Raw genomic sequence first — 20298 nt, forward strand, 5'->3', positions numbered from 1 at the left:
CTTCATTGGGGTGCTGATTCTAGTCTGGTGTTGAATACTCAATACCCATGACTAGCTGGAACTCTGCTTTAGTTTAATCCAGAAGGAATCCACCTCGCACATGGTATGTGGGGATGATTGAAAAAATTTCTTTGGTGTCATTTGATAAATGACCTAAAAATAATCCAGAAAATAGTCTTATCAGTGGAATGGTGAATTCTGATGGTTTTGTATAGGGTCTCCTTGACATGGAGGACTGCAATCCATTTTGAGACATTTGTTACTTTGGATGCTCACAACTTGGCCCTGAACCTTGTGGTGCTCCTAATTTCTTTGTGAAGTCCAGCTTTTTGGGGATTTATCCTGGATAACACTGCATGTTCCATGTTTCAGAATTGAAGGCATATGTGGGGCATAGACACAAGTAGGGCAGTTGTTACCCTATTTTGTTACCAGAGTGTGTGTGATGTGTTTTTCCCAGCCATTTTACTTTGCATGTTCTTCCTGCATGTACATGGGCAGATGAGGGCAAAGACTAGTACATGTTTTTCATAAATCATATGCAATATGGTCAGCTAATAAAATAATATGTGATGTAAAGAATTATTAAAAAGAATTCTATTGTCTGTCCCAGTCTATGTCTGGAGAGGGAGTGGTAAATAAGAGAATGGAGATGGACTTGAAAAATATTGAATAGAACAATATTTACTATGATAGAGAATAATTTCCCCTCCTTTGGGAATAAAGGCCTTGAAGTTCTCAGTGTTAAAAGAATAAACCCAGAACAGCTTTGTTTCAAGTTGTGATGGCTATAACATCACTCATCAGTAATGAAATGAGGAGCAAAAGGCTGCTGGCTTGCTCTGGAATGCTCAGCAGTAGGAGTTCAGGGGAGGCCAGAATAACCTTCATGGTGAAGATGGCACAACCTGTCAGACCTCTCTTAATCAGTTGTTAACTGGGTGCTTTGGGCCAGTACTGACAAGCAGTGACATCAGCTGTCCAACAGGTGTTGTATTCAATGTACAACGAATCAGAATAATATAAAAAAATAAATAAAATTTATATTGGAAAAAAAATTGAGATTCAGAATGTACCTGAATTATTTGAGGATGAGAAGATAGTAAATTATACTGAGTTTCAGAATGACAGATCTCCTGAAGTGGACATTGGCTTGTTTACATTTCCCCCAATATTTAGTTATAAAAAGTACAGCAGTGTACAGAAACAGTAATGAAATGGCAGAACCACTCATTGTAATACCTGTTATGACTATTTATTTGACTTGCCTAAGAATTTTATTTTACATATTGAAAACCATACTGGTTTTTGGTGTCAAGTACTGTTATTGCTCTTTTTTTGAATGTAGATACTGCGTTAATAGGAGTTGGTTTTAGGTATAATTTAACTGTAAAAAATATCAGTATGTTTGAATCTTGTTAGGTTTTTTGGCTGACTGCAAGAAATATACAAATTTTGGAAAAATTAGTTTGTAAATGGTACCTTCCTGAGAAGAATCACAGCACATGCTCAATTACCCTTTGGCCTTTCTCTCTTAATGTCATGACAGAAATTTTTAAGAGGAATTTTAAAATCAAAAGGAAATTATATTAATTGTTGCAATAGAACTAATAGTCGGTATGAGTCATGCTAGAGTGAGGCAATGTTTTCTGCAATAAAAAAGTATTTTTACTTCTTGTTCAAGTTAAATATCACTAAACTTAGAAAGCACAGACCTTCTAATCTAGGGGTTTTCATTCCTTTTCCAATGATCCTACTGGTTTAGCTCAGTTTTCATGTTCCATTGAGGTCTGTATAAATAGCTTGCTTAAAATGTGAGCGTAGCTTAGACTAAGAAATTCCTGCTGTGTGTGGCAAGCTATGAAAGGGGAAGAAAATTCTATAGCAACTGTTGTGAGAAGGACAGATATCATGTTTGGGCATAGATTGTTTGGTGTGAGTATTAGCTGTCTACTTTTCAGTACAGAGTCCCCACTGGGTTTAGATCGAACTTGTTTTGAAAGAACATTGTAGATCAATACAGCAGGGACCAGTTGATGGCTGAGCAGTTAAATATCAGTGCAGCATTCCTCCAAAACTCAGTTTCTAAAGGTAGTGAGCTGTATTTGCTGAAACAAGAATGTTACAAACTTTATGTATGAAAACATTGAGAGCTAGTTTTGTTTATAGTGATTCAATAGTTCACTTGTTAGATAGCACTTCAAAAGGCTTTGTGTTTGCAGCAATAATATTGAAGATTTGGAAAACAATTTTATTGGTGAGAACCTTGAACAAATAAAAGAACTAGGAGTTAATTGTGTTCTTTAATGCAATTTCATTAAAGTTACCACAGATACCCTGAGAATGCTTCCAGGTGGAATTTCTGCAGGTTTCAACAGATTTTCTCATTTTCATGTGCTGAATAGGTAGGAGATTTAAACCTAGTCAAGTTTTTAAATCAATCTCACAGTCAGCAGGTTGAAATAATATGTATGAATTTTGGATGTGAACTCCTTACAGAATTAAATGAATTTTCACCAAAGAAATAGCTTTGGTTTTTTTGTGCCTGAATTGCACTGATAAGGGAAGAGCTGCACCCGTGCAGGCATTCTTACTAGCCATCTGAAGCATTTAGTGATTAAAGGAAAGTATTTGGGAAAATATTACAGCCATGCACTAAAAAGGAGTGTTGAACTATCATTTCCTGGTGTTCTCTTAGAAGGCTCCACCACGAGAAGTGCCATCAGGAGAACTGGCTGGCTGCTCTCTTTCCCCTGGCTGGTGTGAAAGGGCAAACATGCCTGTTTTCTCTCCTGTAGGGAGATAACCTCTTCTTTTTCATCTATCCCAAGAGAACTGGGAGACTGGCACAGGGAGGCATAGCTTAGGTTTTATTTTATTAAATAGTTTATTTTGAAAATATTTTTTCTCTTTATTCCTGAATTTAATGTTTTCTAGTATGTCACAAGCTATCATCTAGTTAGAGCTGCACACCTACAAAGCATCTGTATTTCCAGAAGTGCTTTCTTTGTGTAACAACAAAAACAAATAATTAAAGAAATATGATATATATGTGTGTGTATATAGGGAGTTCTTTTAATTTGCTGCCTTGAAATTTCTTGGAAGAGTAACAGAACTGAGAAGAGAGTCTGCCCTCAGGAGCAGTGTGTCTTATACCACCATATCTCACTGGAGACTGTTGCATTTGTTTTGATGCACTTTGATTTGCTAAGTAGCTTGGGGTCATCTTCTTAAGACAAGAGTCTTTAGGAGCTCAAGAATAGCTAATGCAAAATGGGTCAGGAAGGCAGTGCCATTTAAAGTACCACAAATATTTCAGGCTGTTTGGCAGATCCAGCATGTCCTGCATGTGTACAATGTTCACCAGTTATTTTTGGATGCGTAGGGGGAATAACTTGAGTGCTTTTGGGGATTTGATGGACAGTGCTGTGTATTGTACTGAGCTGGGTTTGTGTTTCAGAGCACTTAGATTGTGCAAATCTAAGGCTCTAGTTCTTCCAGTGAGAGAACTTCTCTAAAATCAGAGCTTCCATAAAGAAGTAAGGATGCAAGATTTGTTGTTCTTAAATACTTTGCTGACTTGTAAAGAAAAGAAAGACTTGGAAAGAGGGAAGTTTTTGATAGTATAAGAATAGATTTTAAAATGACATTATAGTGTTTTTACTGCAACATTCCCATAGGTCACACTTGAACCATTTAAAAACAAAGTGTAAGGTGTAAGGAACAGTTGAAAATTATTTACAGCTACTTCAGCAAACTCAGCTAAGTCTCCTGGAGAAAGTGCTTGGTGACACTCTGGAAGCACCTCCCTGCAGTCAGCTGGAATGATGGGCAAATGCAGAAGTGCCATGTGCCATTGGAGTTAAACGAGGCTGGGAACACAAAGCTGGGGTGATCATGGCCATTAATGAATTTGTCTTTAAAGTGGCTGGAGCTGTTGTGAAGATCAGTGTAGCAGCTGCCTTTGATCTTTCTTCTTTTGAGTGGCTGAGGTATCTTTTATTCTGTTGTGGGACTGCACTGGAGATGTAGCTTCTGAGTAGTAAAATTTCAAATGGTAGATTTGGGTGGGGCATGTTGTGGCATTCCAAGTTTTGTGTCTTTGAGATCTTTGGTAATTGTTGCTAAGCTGGAATCATTTTGGTTTTGTAAACTTGGGTGAGAGACCTTTCAGCTTCACAGTGAAATCTGATTGTGTACCTTCACTGCCATACAAACCTCATAAGTACTTGTCCACTTATGCCGGACAGTTTCAAGTATTTATCACAAAGTATGGACAAGAATAACAAAATTGGAGAAATGCTCCTCAGGAACATGCAGTGGTCTGTGCACACTGAAGACAGCAAATTTTAAATTGCATTAGGAAGTAACAGAGGAAAGAATTTGATTGTTTATAAAGATTCTTATGAACATCTCTTTCTTTCAATGAGTGTTGTTTTCAGTAACAGTTTTTTGCAACAAGCTCTGACTTTCCAGTGAATGCTTGTTTCTCTTCTTTCATCATCCAAGGGTTCTACACTTTTCCCATGTGGTAAAATATGTTTTATTGTTTAAATGTTAATGTTCAAACCATTTTCATAACCATGTTTCAGTTTGTAGCCTTTGTGTAAAAATAAAATAGATGCGTGTTTCAATAATTTCCTGTTAAATCAGCAATGTATTTCTCAATCTTCTCATGTGTTGGTAGAATAAATAAAAAATTAATTTGGTGCAGACACATATTTTTTGGCTGAATTACAGTATGCTCACCATCCTAACTTTTCCTGCTTCATTTTTTTTAGGGAGAGCCTATTACTTTCTGTGAGAATAGTTTTGTGAAGCATCGTTCCAGTACAACTAAGCAGTTCCTGGAAACAGCTGTTAATCTGCAACTGTTTAAACAGGTATAAAAGTGTAAATGGCCCATATTTAAGGATTTCCTGTTAAGACATATCTGTATTTAAATACATTTTCCTTTCTGTCAGCCTACGAAAGTCTAGGATGAAATCTAAATGCAAGTACTTTGGGTACAGTCATCCCAATTTGTTGTTTTTTTATATCTGCAGTTATAGTTTAAAGGAGTGGTGGTAAAACTGAACAAAAAAATAACCCCAGGGTGCAGAGCCAGTGCCGCATCTCTTCAGAGCCAGACAGCAACCCAACTAAACAAGAAAAATCAGGGATCTCCCAGCTTGATGGTTGAACTTAATTTTCAGCTCTCTTGGCTCATGCCCAAAGAGCCTAAACAGCAGAGTGCTTAACTTAAATTGGAATTCCTGGTGTTTATCTAAAAACTGGATTCATCCTGCAGCTGCAGGTTTGTTTGCTAGACTTTTTGAAGTATGCACACAGAGAATGTCACAAACCTGAGCTATAGGGGTTGCCTGAATTTCTAGCTGATCTCTTAATGAAGAATTTGAATTAATAGAGGACAAATTGTTGCATATCTAGGCACAGCTCAGTTATAGTTTGATTACAGTCTTTGAAATGATTTTGTTCTTTGATTTTATTCTGTAACTCTTCTCTCTTTTCATCACTTTATCCCATTGCATGAAAAGGGTGTTAAAGTTATCACTAGACTTTTATGAAAATCAAGGAAAAAGTGAATGAAATCAGATTAATGAAAATATGTATTTGCCTGCAAATGCCTGCAATGAGGTTACTGTCTATCGTAAAGATTTGTGCAAAGATGGAATTTTATAGAAGTCCCATGAAAATATGATCACAAAATTTGGCTCCTTCAATTTTACTCTGGTTATATAAAATAAGCAGTAAGAAATCTGAAATCTTTTGAAGTCTGGTTGATTGGATTGAAATGGGAAGAAATAGCTGATTGAAGTGTGGTTTACATTTTGTATATCTCCATGCAATAAGGTAGCATGAAATTTTCTTAATAAAAAACTGCTTACAAGCAATGTTTCTAAAATATTGTCACACTGGCAGTACTGAAACAAAGCCTTCAGCTGCCATGAATGGGCTGGCTCTCTACTTACCCATTACACTTTAATGTGTTCAATTAAAAAGAATCAGTTTACAATTTGTTTATAGCTTGTATTAGTTTTATTTCAATTGAAGGAAATAATAGATGATTAGGAAATAGTAACAGTTTTGATGATGTGTGTGGTTTAATAGTAGTAGTAGTTTTTCTTTTATTCCTCTGGTTCTTGTTGCAAAGGTTACTCCTACTTACTCAGTTAATCCTCAGCCCAGCTGCATCTTCTCCAGTTTTTCCCACTGACAGATGAGCTGTTTTCAAAGTTGTTTTTATTCAAAGAGACTAAACTGTATTTTATTCTGCTCTGAAAGTCTTTTAAAACAGAAAATATTTCTTAGGGGTAGCCTTAAACCTAGACCAAGGAGAAAATTGGTACTTTAAATACACACATTTTTACCATAATTGACAAGTGAACTTCATTTGTGCTGGTCTATGAAGTCCCTTCTTTGTCCCTTTAATTATGGTGTCGTGGAAGGTAACTAACCTTTATATCAAGTTGCAAACATAAGTAATTAATAATTGCATCTAATGTGTCAAATAGTTATTGTGAGTGTCCAGGAAAAATATGAATTCATTCTTAGAACTAGCCTAATGCCAGACTATCTCCTTTAATAGTGTACTTGTATCAGCAAGGTAATCTGCAGCATTTATTTGGATTTTTTTCCTAATGTGTTAGAAAGCGTTACTTAGAAAAATAATTAATGAATTCAGGAATCAGAAGCCTTTGAAAATGGTTAGTAATTCAGATTTCATTTACCATCTTTATGAGCTGAGCTCTCTTCTTGTGAGATATGAGCTGTTATTTTGTAGAAATCACATTTATGTTTTCTTTGCTTCTAAAAACTTCTGGTTTTAAAAATTGATAGAATTACTTGGATATTCTGAAGTATATGTAGTCTCTGTTTTGGTTTTAGAACCTTGAAATCAGTTGAAGATAATGTCTTCAGTCACCTTAAAATCCAAGGGTAATGCTGGAATTGCTAGTTTTTCATTGAAAGAGGTAATTGCCCAAGGGCTTTTTGGATCTCAAAGTGAATACATTTCTTGGAAGAGCAAGCCCAGATTTTTCAGTCTGTGGATTTGAAGGGGATGGATTTGAAAAATGGAAAGAGAAAACCCATAAATTTTATATGTAATTCCACATGCTATCCTTTTCATGTAGCAGTTTAAGTGCAACCATTAACAGTAAATTACTCAAAAGTAACAACTAGTACTACCACCATGACTAACACTTATCATTTCTTTTAAATAATGTCTCCAGTATCTTTTTGCTAACAGTTCTCTTTGTCGGTATTTACATTAAATACTCAATTGGTGTGACCCTCTCATATTCAGTCAGTGTGTCAGCCTTCTGTTGATAGGATTTTACCAGATGATGAGTATGTCCATAAATCTTATGCTAGTTTATAGTATGGAATGAATTCATAATTTTCCCCAAAGAGATAATGTGTTACAGTTCAAAGGAAGGGATGGGAGTGGAGGTTGTTGTTTTTGGGTTTTTTTTTTTCACAGCAGTAGCTAAAGGTGCTCTTATCTCTTTTTCTTACTGTGAAATAATCCAGTGATCCCACAGTGGTCTGACCATGAACCAGCCTATTTGGAAAAAGGCCAACTTGGAGTAAAATGAAAAAATAAGAAGGAATTTAGACAAGGAAGAGAGAAATATCTTCATGGTTACCTTATTTGTCTTCTGGAATTTTTGTACTCTGAGAAAGTTGTTTTTTCATGACACTAGTCTGTTCATTGGCAAGCATCAGATTGTCACTGACACTGTTTGGATAGTTGTAAAAAATGATGCAGCCAAATAATTAATTCTGGTTCATTCCTGTGTACTGTTTAGTACCAGTGAATAACTCATAATTCTTGCTAGAAGATGGAGTGTGTAATTAGAAAATTGCTTTCTCACTTTATCTGTCAGATTTGAGTTAGCCTTTCCAAAACAAAAAGGGAGGGTTTGCTTCTTGAAAGAATTTTAAATCTATAGGAGTGTACTTGTTCTACTTTCTTGAAGCCTGATAATTCTTTAAATTAATATATTCATCCATTCTGAGTGGTTCAATCATTAGTTTTCTAATTTGACTTTTTCTGACATATTTGGATAATTTAATCTATGTATATGCACCTATTTGTAGCTGCAAATTCATGTGGTCTTGCAGCTGTAACCTCTACATAAGGATAGTTGTTGCAGTATGCATCCACAGATGCACCTAAATAAGGGTTAATGCTTAAAAAGACCCATGATTTCACGGCAGGACATCAGGGAATGGCTTGGTAACTTTTATATGGTTATGATAGCAAATCTAGAGTTACTATTAAGTAAGGAAATAAATTCTTTTCTTGCCATTAGTAAAATGCAGAAAATATAAATAATTTTCTTGATCTGTACTCTATATTCCTGCTGCTCATAGTTACACCTGCCCTTGTGTAAAGATGTAAAGTCTATCTAAAAGCAGTGTATTATCCTTGAGACATACATGGTCTTGAACATACAGATTCTATTAAAATGTACACATTTAAAACTCTAGCACTGTAAAGCAATAGAAGAGACAACAAAGTGTGTGTGACCTTTTTTTTTTCACCTCCAGTTTATTGATGGTCGGCTATCAAAATTGAATTCAGGAAGAGGATTCTCTGATGTTTTCGAAGAAGAAATCACAGCAGGAGGCTTTTGTGGAGGTACGGAATTAATTTGGGAGTACTTATTGACACTTCTTTGGGAACTGTTTGACATGATGTCCTCATGATGTTTTGTAAGTTTTAGACGTCATTGATCTTTTTACTGTTGTATTGTTTCCCGTCATTCTTGGAAAGGTTTTAGCCTTTAAAAAATCACTGCTGGGATACACACTATTATGTATCTAGTTACACCAGTGTATTAAATATGTGATATTAGATATGTGTGTAATATTACATATGTGTGTTTAAGACTGTAAAGTAATACTTATACTTCAGTATAGGATGAGATATCACTATAGTGTTTACATTTTTAACTGTGTATTTGTAGATATTATGCATTCTATGTAAATTGTATTTTCAAAATAATTTTGACATTTGTGCTGCTTCTAGATAATTATGTTTTCCATAAACACTTCATTTTCTTTTCACATCTACTTATTCCTGCAGTGTAGAAATCATGGTGATGTCCTGAATATTAAGAGAAATCTGCTTTCTCCAACAAATGTGTTACTCTAAACAAGGTTGAAGTTTTTTTTTACTTTTATATATGTCTGAGAAGGGACATGGAAATTTATCTTCTTTATAACAAAAATACTATTCCTTGTGTTGTTTGCCTCAGTTGTATTCACTGACAATTGTTACAACACTTTTCCCATCAGCTAGCCCATGTGGAAGAGTGCATCCTGAATCTGGTGCTGATTTTTACAGGATTATGGAGTGGTTTCCTGGTAAACATTCGGAACAGGTGTATTGTTATTTTAGGTATTTAGGTGTATTGTTAATTTAGGTGTGTTTAAAACCCAGCACCACACAGCTGCTCACTCTACTGCAGCCAAAACCAGCCCAGGTGTTAGAGATGGTATCAAAAGATGGGATCAATATATACATGACTGTACAAATGCTATTTCATGGTCAGTCTTGAAAGTTGTACAAGCTTCCTCAGTAGATGGAGGTAATGTGGTTTGACGAGCTCCGCTGAGGTGCAGATGGCAGCTTTGGATGGGCTTCCTTTGCAAGACTGTCCTTGAATGGGACACATTGAGGAGAGGATTTGGCCCCAACAGAGAACTATCAAGAGCTGCATGGCCATCTGCACGTCAAAAAAAAAAACCCTTTGTTATACTCAAAGTGCATAATTTCTTTTGTTCAAGATTTTCACTGCCTTCTTCTACCTTCTGTGTCTTGTGCTAGGATCTAGCACATAATTTGGTGTTTTGTTTCTTGATCAAGTTGTGCTTAGTTTAACAGAGATTTACTTCTTCCCTGCCATTTTAGGGTAAGTTACACTGCTCTGTAAGCAGATTTGAGACTTTGAGCATCCATTATTCAGATAGGTGATGTCAGTATTCAGAGCTCGTTTGCTGACTGCAGTTAGGGGTCAGGAGGCTGCAATAAAACTGCAGTAGAAGTTAGATAAAGCTTGTTTCTTGGCTGTGCTCTGGCAGGCTGTGAACTGTGTCTCACCTGGCTGTGCTCAGGAGGGACTGCTCAGCTCTGCTGGTGGTGCTGGGCTGCCTTGCACTGCCTGTGTGCTGTTCAAGTCAGACAAGCTGATAGTGCCAGGCTGTGGACAAATTGCTTAGGGCACATACTCAGTATTTACATAACTGCTGTCTCATTATTGTTATGAAGTGCAGGGCTAACAATATGTGTGCAATTGAAGGTGACATTTTGTGACGCTAATGGGGTAGAACTATGATCTCTTTGCAGACTTGACTCCCCTCAGCTTCAGCAGGAAGCCCAAGGTTTGAAAAAAACAGGTGAAACCCAGATTTCAGAAAAGTCACAGAAAGTTACTGTTAGCTCCAAGCTGTTTAAAGGACAGGTGAACACATTTTAATGTAGACCATATAATTTAAAAACTACCAAATCAAATTCAAATAGAAAGTGTTTCTTTAAGTAATCTTTCTAAATTTCCATTCGTGCACATATGCAAGTTTAACTAAACCAGAAAAGAAAACTGAAGAATAAAACTTAAATTCCTTTTTTTGATTATTTTCTTAAAAAAAAGTAAAAGCTTATTTGTGTATCTACATCTGAAAATAAATTTGTGAGACATCTTCATTATAGTTTGCACTTTATAATTGAAATTTTATTTTCTATTGCATTTTTCCTATAGAAGAATTAGTTCTCAAGTGCTTTTCAATGCAAGAATATAGTCATGGATTGGTTTAGCATTCAAATTTCTTGTAGAATATGTTAATTAATTTTTAATTACATTAATTTTACTTAAAGCAAGCTTTTTTAAAATTGGTCTAATATCACTGGTGCTAATAGAAGGAAAATAGAAAAAATAAAAACTTTTGAAACTCCCTTGTAATGATAATTTTTTTTAAGGAATCAGATTTTTTTTGCTAGGGTTTCAGGAGGTTCAGCTCTTGCTGAAGGCATGCAATGGTATCAGGAGTGTTGGTAGATGAGTATTTATCTGTTTTCTGATTGCCATCCCTGAAGTGTCACTACATAACTAGATGAACATTAAACTTGGTAATTTGCTGTGATGCCATTTATTGTTTCTATTAATTGTTTAAGTCAGGCTGTGGCAGAGAAAGCTTAGCTTTGGAAGGAGTCACTGTTAAGGACACTTCAAGACACGTGATACATGAACATTGTTGACAAGAATTGAAGCAATGAAATACCACGTTAAAGAAAGCATTTATGGTTCATGCAATATCCTTAACACCCCAGCAGTGGTTAGATTTCACCTTATACATGTAATTCATGTTCTTCCTTCCCTGACAGTTCTAGGGAACCTCATCAAAGAAGTGAAAAATGAGATGTTTCTGCTTTAGGTTGCGCTTTGCTGTTCTTAATGGAATCAAAATGATCATGAGGTTCTCTCCTCTCTAAGCAAGCACTGCTTTCACTTGTGCCATCATTCCTGAGAGTCTGGCTGTCACAAAATTGCTTGTGAAAATTGAGTGGAATGGGTTAAAGTATATGGTACAAGCCTAAGGAGTTCATGCTTCTTCACCTCATGCTGAAAACTGGAAATACCTTTTCCAATGATGCAGTTAGTTCTCAGAAATGTTTTAGGAGTGTGTTTTGGCTTTCATTAGCCATTGGAATAATTCTAGCCACGCCTTAGCGGGTTATTGTAACACTTGAGTTTTGTGAGCTGTTAAAAGTCTGTAAGGTTACATCAGTATGGTCCTTTCAACGTGGTTAAAGTCTGAAACTGGAGGGTTCTTCTCAAAGCGAATGTCGTGCGTGGGGTCAGTAGCAGCTCATAGTACTGGAGTATTCGAGTGACTGATGTATTCTAAAACTTTCTCAGGGATCATGGAACTGATCTTGGTTGTTCAGCTGAAGCACCTTTGGGTAGTATTGACTTCTTCTTCAGGTAGAATTTAACATGCTCCTTTGTGGCCAGTTTAGTCCTCAATGGTCCTACAGAAGTCAGTAACTCTCACTTGCCTTTAGAGGTTTTTCTTTCTTAAGGTAGATACAGTTAATAATTTAAAAGGATTTTTTCTGCACAGGAATATACAATTGTGACATAACCCATAGACTTTTCTCATGTTGTTTTTCCTTGGTATGGTACCTTCTGGAGTCTGTCATTGTTATGTTTGAAAGTTTGCCTAGAGGGATCATTATGTTTGAATGCAGTTAATACATTATTCTTTCCTTTGAGTTAGTGTTTTTCTTTTTATACTTTCTAAAAGCATGTTACCTTATCATTGTTTTAATTTATCTTTTACCTTAAATGGAGTAAAAAACTTTGTGTGGTGAAAACATAAGCTTTTACAAAGGAAACAGAAAACAAGCAATAAGAGATTCCTGGGTTTATTTCTTAGTGTACACATACTCTTATCTTTACATTCCTTGTCTAGCTGGAAAGAATTAATTGAATAAGTAATTCTCTAATTACATTTTTTATTCCTATAATGAAGAGGGTTGCAGCATTTAAAATGTTGAATGTACGTTTGATTGTGTTAATTTGTTATTTCTCTTTCAGGAAATTCAAGATCTTATCAGCAATGGATGCATACAGTGAAGGTAAAACTTGATTAAGTAATTATACTGGCCATCTTGTCCTTTAGGTCTCCATCTTTTTCCTCACTTCTGTGTAATGGTAAAAGTTTGTTCATTTGTGAGAAAGAAGTACATTCTGTAAGAAATACCAAGTCTATAGTACTGGTAAAAAATTTGAGTATTTTATTGAAGTATTTAAAAAAATTCCCATACACAAAACAAAATGCATAAGGTTTTTGTCTATATAGTCAAAGATTTCATTGCTTTCTGCGTCATGCTGCATTCCATGACTCTGAATTAGGTGTGACAATTTGATATGAAGCTTATGCCTTCGAGTAAATAGCAATTTTGTTAATATGGATTTGTGCAATTTGACTAGCAGAAGACCCTTGGTATAACCTTTATATTCTGCAGCATTAATAAAATATATTATTTTAGATTAAGAGAATTCTTGTTTGATTAAATGAGATAGTTCTTCCTGTCAGGTCAAATTTTTTTTAGTTGCATAATAAATATGATAGGAACACATGAAAAATAGCCTAACTTCTGCATTGATTTTGAAATGGTAACAGTGAATGAAGACTGAAAATCCATCATTCTGTTGGAGTGCCTTGATAAATGTGTCAGCTGTGGAATGACGTACTGTAACCCTTGTGTAGCTGCAGACAGCAGGCTGGGGAGGAAACACAGCTGTGCTTCCTCCTACCCATTTCAAAGGAAGGTTGTAACTTCTTCACAGAACACTGTTTATTTTTCCTTGCTGTTGTCTTAAGGTTTGCTTTGTGTTAAAATGTTACTAAAATACATTTTTTGTGTATTTCAGAAAGGCAGTGCACTGATCAACACAGCAATGACCAAAGCAACACCGGCTGTGAAAACAGCATATAAATTTGTAAGATCATCTATTTCAAATAATACATAAAAATACTGCTATTTCTGGCAACCTCTCATTCTCCCTGAATGCTGAAATACCTAAGCATTTTATAAATAAATTGCAAAAAAGTACTTCAGCCTGTAGAAAGTGTTGAGCTTCGTCTGTTTTCTCATATAGCACTAGGATTTAGAGTTGATTCAGAGCCTTCTAGATAGCTTGGACATAAAAATAGACTTTATCAAAGCATCAGTGAGCTGGTTTTCTTTCAGTTCTCATACACGCTAGAAGCTTATTTGAATATCATTTAAGTATTTGATACACAGCTGTAATTTCACTTTGGCAGTAAGTGCTGCACTTTTGAGATGTAGTAAAGCATCAGTAATGTGTGCAGCAAATCATCTGCTCCTTTTTAAAAATGATGGTGGAATACTCATGTTTAACTGGGTTTAATGCTTATGCTTCTCGTCTTAAAAGATCTTGTTTTTCAAAGACTGCCTACCCCATGACACATGTGAGATTATACTGTATTATGCAGTATGGTAAAACAGCAATAAAAAAAGAACTGAGAAGTGTTTTAAAAGTTGCTTTCATAATACATAGGAAATGATTTTTGGCTTCCTTTTTGGTTTTCCAAATGTTTCTCTAGCTGGATGCATTATAAATAGGCCTGAATAAATCAGTAAATCAGTGTGTACTAGAGTATTTTAAGTAAAGTTTTCAAACAGAATTTTTAATTTTATATCACTTGAAAAACACAGAAGTTGTGGAAAGAAACAGGTAAATAAATTAAATATACTTCATATTTATGGACTCATTTATAATTTAAGAAATGGTTCATCTGCAAATTATTCTTCTTCATTTGCACTATCTTAGACTGTGTCTCAGCCTTCAATTTTGATAATTATGCCCTTGATAGTAAAGGTTCTTCAAAGTGAACTTCTGTATATGCCAGGAAACTACAGTAAACTTCTGAGGATCTTTTTGTATATGGTATCCATATTTCTACCCCATTTAATTTCTTACATTATTGTCCTTTATGGAGCCTTCTACCAGAGGACTGAAATATGCATTTCCTAATTACCACATAACTGATTGGGAGCTTTGAGTAATGTCATTGGTACCATCCCTCAGAGTTAGAACAAAGCACTCCAAAATTCATCCAAATGCTGTGAGCAGGATCTGGGAAGTTTAAAGTGGCTTTCAGGTTAGCATCTGGTACATGGCACCCCATTGTGCTCTTACTGAGCTTATGGATGTATGATTTAAGGATCAAAAAGACTCTATGACCGCTCGATTCCAGAAATTTTTTTTTCTGAATTTCCATGTACTAAAAACCACAGAAAAACTTGTGGCTTTTATATATTTATGCCCCTGAATGTGTTTTAAATTTCTCATTTTCAATACAACCGTGAAAACTTTTCTTGTTTTTTCCATATTTGAGTAGGAAAGACAACTTTTTATCTGTTAGGGTTTTTGGGTGTTATACCCCCATTTTTAATTTGCTTCCTTCTCTCCTCTTCTCTCTCTCTCATTTTCTTAGCCTAACAACATGGTATTCCATATTGATAATTCCTTTCTGTATGGAAGAAGATTCTTGGCTGTTTTCTATGCAACAATGATTCTTGTCTGCCTGTTTTAATGCATACAGAATTCTCCCCTAAATAGCAGCACTGTGCTGTTCAGCAACACTGGGCAAAATCTCCATCTGCATATGAAATCACTTCATTTCTCTTAAGGTTGATGTTGCCCTGCAAGTTGCCAGACTGGAACACTGTAGCAGTCATCTTAAAAATCTTAACATTTTTCAACATGCTTTATTGCTAAAATACCCTTTCAAATTGAAAGGAGCATTTCAAATAAAGGAATTATGTATATGACCATTCTTAGTCTGTTCCTAGTAATAATGGAGAATTTTTGAGTATGTATGTTTTGACAGCACTGGCATAGATGTACTGAAAAAAAAATCCTCAAATGTGTGGGGGAAGCGTGAATATAAAAAAATACAGTGGCAGTGTGTGTTTGAAATTTGTGATAAAGATTATTGCCCTTTTCTATATCACCAGGTGTTTAAAAAAAGGCAGAATAAGTATGGCATCATAAGGCATGTTCTGTGACTACAGCCAGTGTCTTGCAGGGCAATTTAAGTCCTTTTATTTCTCCAGGCAAAAAACCAGGCAAGGCAAGGAATAAAAGAAGTGAAGAGTAAGTTAAAACACAAGGTATGTAGTACACTTTATTTAGTTTTTTACACTGCTTCTTGAATCAGTTTGAAGCTTATACTTTACAAATCACATGAGATTTGTGTTTTTAATGACTTTTGAAATATGCTTAGCCCTTTGTTCAACAATACATTTTTCATAACGAGCCCTCTGGCAACTATCTGTCATTCTATGCATCCACTGAATAATCTCTTTATTGTTTGCATATTTTATCGTAGAACAACAAAGGTCTTCAAAGATACATTAAGAGGATGTATGTTTTCATAAAGTTGATTGCTTTGATATCACAATCAAAGCCTTTGCTTCAAGCTGAGAATTTGAGAAGGGAGAGTCTTGCTCTGTAATTCAGGAGGTGCAGTTGTCCAGTTTTAGTTCCATAAGATACATGAACAATAGCAGTGTTTAAAGATGAATGAATAGTTTCATTTTGCAAAAGCAACTTCATAAACTATCGGAGTAGATGGTTTAGGCATTTTGCAGCTGCTTTTCCCATTTGAAATTTTGCTCGCATGTACGATTTTTCTGTACAGAGAAAGGATCATTTTTTGGATACCTATTATGCTATTTTAAGAAAAATTTCAAAATCATTTAAACAATTCAACTTCTAAATGACTATGTTGGTAATCCAGCATTTTGAAAAGTTAAATTTTATTTTCTTACTACAGATGGTATTTTCATGACAGTAATAGATTGTGGCAAGATAATTTTAAATGCATTCTGCATGCATAATATGGAAGATATGTTTGCAGATAATGATTATAAATAAAGGAATTTAAATCTGTTTTGTTGCATAGGAGAGTGAGGAAGAGTATGGAACGTGTAGTGCTGGTGCAGTACAGACTGTTCCCGTCTACACATCGCATTATGACAAAAGAACAAGCTCAGAAAAACGAAGACTGGCACAGGTAAGACACCTGAAACTTTTGTTTGCATTCACATACATGTAGGGAAAAATTTTTGCTGCTTACAGTAGTGTGTCTGTGAATCTGTTTACAAGATGATTTTCCTGTCTGTGTTTGGATAGTGTGATTAAAAGGCTGTGTTTATAGGAATGCTGCTACACTGCTTGTGTGGAGAAAAAAAATGCTATTTGTGTTTCATCCCTGTTGAGAGGGGAAAGAACAGGAGATCTCTAAGTATGGATTTGAGATTTAATTCTTAAATACTATTTTTGAGAAAGGCTTCTCACAAAAATACATTCTGGTTTATTCATAGATATGTATTAAGCTATCTCATTTATTTTAAGGCATATTAATTTTGCATTTCTAATAAATGTCATATGGCCTTTAACCTTGCTCAGATAGTTGTGATTTATTATTTTGTTAATGTCAGCTAGTTCATGCAGTGCAAATGTATTGGCTTTTGTTCTCCAATCCTTTCTAGTCTAGATTTGAAGTAACAGGTGTAGTGTCTCAACTTTGGCAAGTGTTTTAATGTTTTCAGATTCATTTTGACAGTTTTATTTCAAAAATATAAACAAAGTAGTTTTTCTAACACTTTTTTTCCCTGCAAATATTTACCTGCATATGTACATATTTTTAATATTTATAGATATTCACTTTTACATTATATTATTGCATGTTTTTAATATATGTGGATTTTTAATGCCTGTATCTTCCTAATATGAGAATTAAATATATAAATTCAATCCAACTGATCTAGCAACATTTATTTTTTGCTGTAGGTACTGCAATAATAAAAATCTGGATTGTCTATTTAATCAATTTGATTTTGAATTAGTTTTTATCAGTAGTAAATAGACAGTTTCTGAAATACAACATAGAACTGATGCAGATGGTTGCTAAATAATGGTGAAATTGTACATTAGTATTAAGTCATTTTTAGTAGGGTTATAAATAATACAAAGACTTTCTGCCTCACTGATATGGTAGTGCTGCCTATTGTTATGTACAGGAGTCTAGGGATACAAAGGAATATAATTCACCTTGGTACAATTAAAGATTTCTTTTGAAGGCATTCGTTCAGACAGAACAATTGAACTTTTCTGTGTTTTTATGTGATATCCTCTAATCATTGCTGTTTCTATCAGTTGTCCTTTAGCTTTGCAAAGACATCAGGAGTGCAGACGTGTGCCTGGCTTTGTTTCCATGCCTCCTTACACACGTGTGTTAATGGATGTGCATGCAGACGGACACACACGTGTTTGTCTGGGGTGAATTAACAAGGCTGGGAACTGAGAGCCTCACCATTTTGCCCTGCTCCAAACCAAAGGTGTCTTTTCCCCAGCTCCTGTCCCAGATGTCACGTGAACCCAGTGGGAAGGAAGGGGCACATGGGGATTGCCCTCCAAGAACTCCACCTCTCACTCTGCAATTCTCTTTTTCCTCCTCCCCAAAAGCAAACAAACCAAAGGACTTCTGAAAAACAAGTCTGCTATTGCTAGTCTTGTTTTTACTTTTGGTCTTGGTGTTTCAATAAGATAATATAAATTCTTTATTAATAAGTGGTGATTTTAAAGTTTACATCCAAATAAGAATATATATTTGTATTTGCAATGCATGTGTATGAGAGAGACCATATTTGATCTAGTACTGAGTCTGCTGTTTAAAAGAAGTTAAATTCAGTGTGCTGTTGTCTGATTTGTTTTTCTGGTAGTCTTCATCCTGCAAATGAAACTCTTCACCCAGATCTCTAAAGTTATCTTCTGTAATGGCTGTATCGGTATAAGGCTAGTGCTAATGTGGAGTTCAGGCGATTTGATACACATTTAAAGGAAGGACCAGATACTGATTAAGTTGTTATATTGGTGTACTGTAATACCCACCCCAAACATAGGTAAACAATGAACAAGAGAGAGCAATTGCTTTTAATGGTCATCCTGCTTCCAAAATAGAGGCACCTCTGCATTTATTACTATCTCTTCCATACCAAAACATTTAGAAAATTGTAAATACAAAGAATTTGGTGTTGTATTTTATGTTATATCAGAAGTATGCATTGAGCTTTTCCTTCTCCACTTCTTGGAAACAGTTAAATACTGAGAGTTACCTGAGCTGCTGTAAAACATCCTTTGAAAAGTTACGTAAGAGACAAATGTTTGCTTTACTGAGAAAGATAATTTAAAAAATTTGTTCATAACAGGATTTGGGGGTCTGAGAGGATGTTTCCTTTACAATAGGAAGTGAATCTACTTTTACCCCAACAAACAAGAGGTTTTTTTTACCCCAACAAACAAGAGTTTGTATATGGGTCTGCTAATTAGTACGGTTATTTCCTGTTTTGTTGATGAGGCTTTAATAAATGTCAAGGGTACAGCCATGAAGATCTCCCAATTAGGCTTTGCGTTTGTAAAACCCAGCCCCTTTGCTTTTGTGTGAGGATGACAGTTCCAACTGCAGCCTCAGCCTAACAGGGCTCAAGGGAAAGGATACTTCTCTGGTTTTATTGAAAACACAGCCAGTTTGGCCCAGGGAGAATACCAGCACTGGTCACAGTGCAGAGCCATTTTTAACAATGAATATTTACTAAGCTTTATCACTGCTGTCATAGTGCCTTTATTGTATTTTTTCTTTTCCAGATTGGCAATAGGCTTAAGAAAAATCAGCAATAAATTTAAAAAAAAATTATAGCATCTAAAATAGCTGTCAAAACCTAACCAGAAGATAAATAATGAAATGTGTTATTGCAAACTGAAGTGCTCAGCTTGCCCTCCTATAATTTGCATTTTGAAAGTGGTTCCTAAAAGATGGGGCTGAGGGGAGTGCACTGGTTTGTGCGTGCGCACACAATTTATCTGTGCCCAAACGAGCCGGTCCCTCTCTGCAATACTCAGCCGAGCTTGCTCCTGCTCAGGTTCACTGTTCTAGGCTCTTCAGACATGTGTGAGCTTAGCTATATTGCAAGTCAACATTAACAGATGGATTGCCCTAAGCAAGGGAAAACCACAACAACAAAATCTAGTGAAAGTGGAGGATTGAAGCTTTTTATTGTTAAGCCTTATTAAAACCTTGGCATGTGCACTGCTGTTAACTGTTTCATGCCTAGAGCTAATAATGTGTCTCGGGTATGTTTCATCTCTTACGTTAATTAGGAGTGTAGAAGATACAAGAAATCACCTGCTAAAATTTTTGAAATAAAAGTTAACACAAGCATACAATTGCTTAGGTTTTGTTTGCAGTATCTTGCGAGTGATATCACCGAGTTCCTTTAACTGTTGATGAGCAAGGTACAGCAGGGCATGTTTTAGACTATGGAGCATTCAGTTTTTGCATAATGTGTTTTAATTCTGTGCCATTTTATGCTCCCAGGTAATGCAGATTTCTGGGTACACAGGGACCTAAATGCAGTAGGAGGTTTGTAAAATAGTTCCAAGTTAATATATAATTAAAAAGAGAGCATATTTATTATGATCCTGCTTTGAATGCCAGGAAGATCTCTTTGATTTCATGAATATGATATTTGTAATTTTAGTGTTATATTAGGTGTTGAGGTAGCTTATTAAAAATGAACCATGTCAGGATCTCAAATCATAATGTATTTAATGGCAAATAAAGCACTCTGGAAGATTAGCAGAATACCAGATAAGATCTGCCAGTTCCCTTTGCAGTTAGTAAATTAGC

At 35.4% G+C, this 20298-nt stretch overlaps 1 protein-coding gene across 4 annotated transcripts in view; it reads left to right on the top strand.

Annotated features, from left to right (window-relative positions):
• Positions 1 to 20298, top strand: part of DENND1B (DENN domain containing 1B) — a 152496-nt gene that overhangs the window by 114089 nt on the left and 18109 nt on the right. For all 4 annotated transcript variants that reach the window (XM_085585985.1, XM_021547477.4, XM_021547487.4 and 1 more), the window contains 6 exons: positions 4782 to 4883; positions 8560 to 8650; positions 12609 to 12649; positions 13449 to 13517; positions 15662 to 15718; positions 16513 to 16623. In XM_085585985.1, coding sequence (XP_085442111.1) covers positions 4782 to 4883; positions 8560 to 8650; positions 12609 to 12649; positions 13449 to 13517; positions 15662 to 15718; positions 16513 to 16623 — 471 coding nt within the window. The remainder of the gene's footprint in view (positions 1 to 4781; positions 4884 to 8559; positions 8651 to 12608; positions 12650 to 13448; positions 13518 to 15661; positions 15719 to 16512; positions 16624 to 20298) is intronic.

The sequence above is a fragment of the Lonchura striata genome, chromosome 8, assembly GCF_050655825.1.
Source record: "Lonchura striata isolate lonStrDom1 chromosome 8, ASM5065582v1, whole genome shotgun sequence".
In the NCBI taxonomy this organism is placed as follows: domain Eukaryota; kingdom Metazoa; phylum Chordata; class Aves; order Passeriformes; family Estrildidae; genus Lonchura; species Lonchura striata.